The sequence below is a fragment of the Colobus angolensis genome, unplaced genomic scaffold, assembly GCF_000951035.1.
Source record: "Colobus angolensis palliatus isolate OR3802 unplaced genomic scaffold, Cang.pa_1.0 Scaffold157, whole genome shotgun sequence".
NCBI classification, from domain to species: domain Eukaryota; kingdom Metazoa; phylum Chordata; class Mammalia; order Primates; family Cercopithecidae; genus Colobus; species Colobus angolensis.
Genome location: NW_012114677.1, coordinates 575,294 through 581,066, shown reverse-complemented (window position 1 = coordinate 581,066; position 5,773 = coordinate 575,294). Strand labels below are relative to the sequence as shown.

Below are 5,773 nucleotides of genomic sequence, written 5' to 3'. Positions count from 1 at the left end.
CAGGCACAGCCCCTGCCTGGGCCCTCACCATGCCCTCCCATGCTCTATAGCTGTGTTCTTCTCAGTATAATCTGTGAGATGTTGGTGGACATGTACCTTCTCTGCATCCACAGTGTAGCTGTGCTGAAACTGTCCTCTACCCTCCCTACCCTGTCCCATGCCTAAGACATCCTTCCCCTTCAGGGTTGAGGGTCCACTGGAATTCACTCATTCATTCATCCAACAGATAGTTACAGAGTGCCAAGTATATGCCAGGCACTGTGACCTCATGAAGCATGAACTTCAGTGGGGGACACAGACAAAATCAGGATAGGTAAAACATATGTTGTATTAACTAGTGATAAATGCTGAGGAGACAAAAGGATGCAGGAAAAGGAGATAAGAAGTGTTGGAGCAGTTGTGATTCTGGATTGTGTGGCCTGGAAAGGCCTCCTGAGAAATGCCATGGAGTAAAAATCCAGAAGTGAGCAAGTCAGCCATGGAGTGTCTCAGGGAAGAGCATCCCAGGCAGGAGCAAGGTGCAGGCAAAGGCCCGGGGGCGGTGCCCACCGTCCCTCAAGTGTTTAAGAGCGGCCAGGAGTGAGGCAGGGAAGAGGGAAGGCGGGATACCAGTCTGGTCACACATCCACTGGAGGGAGCAGAGACAGGACACATTGAGGCAGGCTGGCACCAACACAGGGTCCCTCCAGCTGCCGTGGCCAAGGAGGGTGGTGAGAGGAGGCAGTTTGTGGAGATGTCTTGAAGCAGGTGTGCAGGAGATGAATGTGGGTGTGAGAGACAGGTGAAAGGAGGACTCTGAGGCATGGGTGAGGATTGGACAGCAGTCGTGGTCAGTGAGGCTGAGGGAGGGCTGGTTGGAGGAAGATGAGGGTTTCAGATTTGGGCGAGTTGATTTTCCATGACTGTTAGATGTGCAGGGGAGAAGGCATGGAGTTAGGAGGGTAGATACAGCAGTCTGGAGCTGGGCCGGCCCCCTCCTGCTCCTCCATGGACACAGCTCCGGCCTTGTTATCGGAGCCTCCTGTGACTGGACTCGGGGATGTGGTCCAGCCGCCCTGTCCTCTGCAGTGTCCCCTCCCCACAGCTTACTTTGCAGGGGTCCATGATATTCTCCCAGCCTCTCCTGCCCAGGCAGCCATCTTCTGCCTGTCTCCCAGTGTCAAGGGAGCCGGCTGCCTCCCCCTCTTGCTCCTACCCACCCTGGCCATCCCATGCTGGCCGATGGTGCGCCCTTGGTACTGCCGGCTCGCGTCTTACCCCACCCACCCCATCCCCGCGCCAATGACCAGCCTGACCTCCTTCCCTTTACTTCCAACACTGACCCACCAGCACCTAGCAGTGTTAGCTCCAGCCCTGCTTCTCCTCCAGTGCAGGCCACCACCACCCTCCCCTTCACCTACATCCACCAAGCTGTCGGCCCTGGCATTTCTGGGCCCCCTCCCACTCGTAGCTGCTGACCACAGGCTCTTCCTCCCACCACTTCAACAGGTCCCCCAGAGCACCTACCGGCCACCCAAGGAGCAGCAGCAGCTGGAGACAGTCAAGAGGCACAACCGCCGAAAGGCCGAGGTGAGCTGTGTGTGACCCCTGCCTTCCTAGAGACCCCATGTGGGGGATGTATGAAGGGAAGGTGGGGTGGGGAGAGGGAGGAGGAGGCAAGAGGGAGAGACTGGGTGGAAGCTCATCCTCCCATGGCCTGGAGGACACTGGGCAGAGGCTGGTGGAACTGGAGCCGCCATGTCACTGTGGCAGGAGCTGCTGCTGAGGGCAAACATTGAGGAACTGCGCTGCGCCATGCCCAGGTCCTGCGGGGAGCCAGTGCAGGTACCACCCAGCTCTCTCAAGACCCATCATCGAGGTGGCATCTTCTCAAGCCATCAGAAAGTTCCTCCCAACATTATCGCAGTGACCACTTATGTAGCCTTTTACCACTGAGGGCTGGGGAGGGGCGGATTCTCAGTAACACTGGGAAAGTGCGCCTTGAGCCCACTGCGGTGTGGCCCCTAAGCAGGCGGGTATAGACGCGCACCCACATCCCCTGGGAGGAAGCTCACGGGAAAGCACCTGCAGGTGCTGCCTGTGGGTGTCTCCAGATGTTCTGTGACGAGCATTTCATGCCTCTGTAAGGAAAAAACAAACCCAGGTATGTTTGCCAATAAAGAAAAAGCAAAGAGACAAGGACAGGAGAGACTGTGCCTGGCGGGGTTCACTCAGGAGCACGGCCCCACTGGGTGGCAGGGGTCCCACCGTGAGGGCAGACCCGGGGTGGGCAGCCCGCGTGGTGCATGCCGCGGGGCCGAGTTGGCTGAGTGCTCAGAGGGATGGCCTTTGCAGCCACTCCACTCACTGCAACTTACGGTGCCCGCCTGGGGTGTGTTGGCAAAACAGCTGGAGGCTGGGCTGGGAGCAGACAAGCTTGGGAGAGGCCATGGGGGCCAGCCAGACGCCAGCTCTGGGAGTGGCTGAGAAGAGAGTCACTGAGCCCTGAGGCCAAGTTGTCGTGACTAGAAACCAGTGTTCCAGGCCCACAGGCCCTGCACCCTCCCTGTTCCAACCTGGGTGAAACCCCAGCAAGGTTTGGGGGCATTGGAAGACAGAGATGCTGACCTGGGGTGGTGGTAGGGATAGGCAGCTGCGGGGAGGATGAAGAGGAGTGAGCCAGGCCTCCCCAGGGTACTGGGCCAGCATCCACCTGGTGTGTGTTTGGGGGCACCCAGCAGGCACAGGTGCCAGGCGGCCAGCTCTGCCCTGACTCCTGCAGGGCTCCAAGCAGCAGCTGCGGCTTCAATTCCCACCCCGAATCCGAAAGACTCCGAAGCTGACCTTCTATAGGGTGAGGGATTCTCCTGGATGGTCGGGCTGCTGTTCCTGGGCACCCACCCCTCCAGACCTTTTCTGTCCCTAGAGGCTCAGATGACCTGAGCTGGGGGACCCAGAGTCCCAAGGATGGCCCCACTCTGGGGGAGAGGGAAGCACCCGGGCATGGGGTAGGCGTGAAGGGCACCCGGGCAGGGGGTGGGTGTGAAGGGTACGAGGGCAGGGGGTAGGCGTGAAGGGCATAAGGGCAGGGAGTAGGTGTGAAGGGCACCTGGGCAGGGGGTAGGTGTGAAGGGCATCCGGGCAGGGGGTAGGCGTGAAGGGCATGAGGACAGGGGGTAGGCATGAGGGGCACGAGGGCAGGGGTAGGTGTGAAGGGCACCCGGGCAGGGGGTAGGCATAAAGGGCACCCGGGCAGGGGGTAGGCGTGAAGGGCATGAGGGCAGGAGGGTCACCTGTTGCTCCCAAAGGTCCCCTCAAGTCCCCACCACAGCCAGTCCCCACTCCACAGCCCGACAATGTCCCGGTCAAGCTGAACACCACAGCCATCCTGCGAGAAGGGGCCTTGTACCAGCGGCAGGTGGAGCAAGAGCTGCAGAGGTGAAGGGTGGCGGGCCCCCCACCTGCCTTCCACAGCATCACCCTTGGGAGCAAAGGCCCAGAGGAGGGGCCTGGGGGCTGGGCAGCTCCGTGGAGAGGGCTCGGGGGTCACAACCGGCTGTGGTCCTGCAGCGGCAGGGGCGACAAGCAAGACTGTGTCAGGGTCACAGGTGCACCTTACAAAGATCATCCCAGCTCTTGGAGGGGCATGAATGGGGGTGGAGGAACTTAGCAAAGGCCTGACCCCCCCAAACCTCCCTTGGGGTTACCTCCTCTCTGGACCCCTTCCTGATGCCTCCATCTCCTAGACCACCAGGGCTGCAAACCCCTGTGCTGACCCCACGCAATGTGGTCATGTCTTTCCTTGTCTGCGAGTCAGGCTGTGGGGGGAGCATGGGTGCCTGACCAGACGGTAGAGTGGTGCACAGGGGCAAGGGTGGCCAGGCCAGTGGAGGACAGAAGGTTGATGGATGGACCGATGACGGACACAGGGTTGGTGGGTGGACAGACAGTTGGACAGAGTGAGGGTAGACAAACAAGTGGATGAAGGGAGGGGTGGGTGGATGGGGCTGACGGGTGGATGGGGGGTCGGGGGTAGGAGTAAGGGCAGGCCACGCAGTTGGGTGTCAGAAGTAGCAGCCCACGCCTACATAGCCACTGTCCCCCAGGAAAATCTGTGGCCACCCAGTAGCCTCCATCACGGGCGGAACCCCAAGCTGTGCTTCTGTCCCTCTTTGCCCAGGGTTGATAAGCTCGTGGATGGGGCTGGGGACTTCTCCGAGTTCCTCGAGTGGCAGAAGAAGATGCAGGCGAAGGACCGGGAAGAGCAGCTGGCTGCAAGCGAGTGCCGGCGGTTGCAAGGGAAGCTTAGCCATGAGGAGGCTGTCCTGGCCCGGCAGAGCCTCATGCAGGAGAACAAGCAGAGAGTGGAGCAGCAGAAGGAGCAGGTGGGTGCCATGCGGGGCAGCTGGGCATGGGGCAGCCAGCTGAGCTGTGTGCCCACTGGGAGCTGCAGGGCCGGGACTGGCAGCGGAGCTGAGTGTCCACAGCGCCCCCGTAGAAGCTACTGATGTGTCGGTCCCGGCTTCTCTTCCTCCTCGAAGGACACACTGCCTAGGTAGGCACTCTCAGCCTGTGTTCCCCGAGAGTGCCTGCTCCATCCAGTGGGCCTCCCAGTGGCCTGGACCAGCAGGGAGCCTCAGCCCCAGGAGGCCGGCCTGTATACTTTCTCCTGGGACGTATCCCTTTGCAGGCCTGTGGTCAGGGGCTTGATCAAAGGTCACTCAGATTGTTTCTTTTGATAGTTTCATCTGTGTCTGTATTCAACTTTAAGGTTTGCCTTTTCTTTCCTTTTTACTTTAAAAAAGAAATATGAAGGTCAGGCCAGGCATGGTGGCTCACACCTGTAGTCCCAGCATTTAGGACGCCAAGGCCAGAAGATCACTTGAGCCCAGGAGTTCAAGATCAGCCTGAGCAACAGAGCAAAATCTCATCTCTATAAAAAATACAAAAATTAGCTGGGCATGGTGGTGCGTGCCCATAGTCCCAGCTACTCAGGAGGCTGAGGTAGGAGGATCACTTGAGCCTGGAAGGTCAAGGTTGCAGTGAGCCATGATGATGTCACTGCACTCCATCATGGGTGACAGAGCGTAGCTGTCTCAAAAAGAAAACAAACAAACAAACAAAATAATGAAGTCCAAACAATGTGAAAAGGTAGACTCAGAGAAGTCTCACCTCTTGTAAGTCTATAACTTACAATCCATTTCCATCTTCCTTTGTAGGTCCTTCCTTTCATGAATTTCTGGATTACCTTTCCCGTCTTTCAAAGCAAATAACACCCTTGTATATATGTACTTTTTCCTTCCCTTTTTTGTTACATAAAAGGTCACATTTTGCTTTATCTGCAAAGAATAATGTGCAGGGCTTTCACCTTTGCAGAGCTGGATTTTCAGGATAAACTTCTAGAGGAAGTTACATTTTCAGATGTCACACCAAAGAGTAATTGGATATGTGGGAGTCCTTGCCGTTTGGGACGCGTGGTTTTACTGAATATGACCAATCGTCTCCCTGGTACTTTCATTACCATCTTACTCCCCCAAAGTGTGAGAGGGGTCTGATCCGCATGCCCCAGCACAGAGTGTACCAGGCTGAATTCGTGAATTTGTGCCAATTTCATGGGTGAGAAATAGTATCTTGGTATAGTTCTGATTTGCATCTCATTTATTTATCAGTGAATTTGAGCAAATGTCCACACGTATAAGTGATTTCGGTGTCTATTTCTGTGAACCATCTGTTTGTGTCTTTTGTCCATTTTCTATTGCACTTTTGACCTTCATTTCCTCGACTTTTTTTTTTT

The 5,773-nt window shown here is 57.0% G+C and overlaps 1 protein-coding gene across 1 annotated transcript in view; it reads left to right on the top strand.

Moving 5' to 3' along the window:
• Positions 1-5,773, top strand: part of CFAP99 (cilia and flagella associated protein 99) — a 56,671-nt gene that overhangs the window by 34,672 nt on the left and 16,226 nt on the right. Inside the window, exons 7-11 of the mRNA XM_011936744.1 lie at positions 1,489-1,569; positions 1,753-1,824; positions 2,762-2,833; positions 3,329-3,417; positions 4,160-4,364. Coding sequence (XP_011792134.1) covers positions 1,489-1,569; positions 1,753-1,824; positions 2,762-2,833; positions 3,329-3,417; positions 4,160-4,364 — 519 coding nt within the window. The remainder of the gene's footprint in view (positions 1-1,488; positions 1,570-1,752; positions 1,825-2,761; positions 2,834-3,328; positions 3,418-4,159; positions 4,365-5,773) is intronic.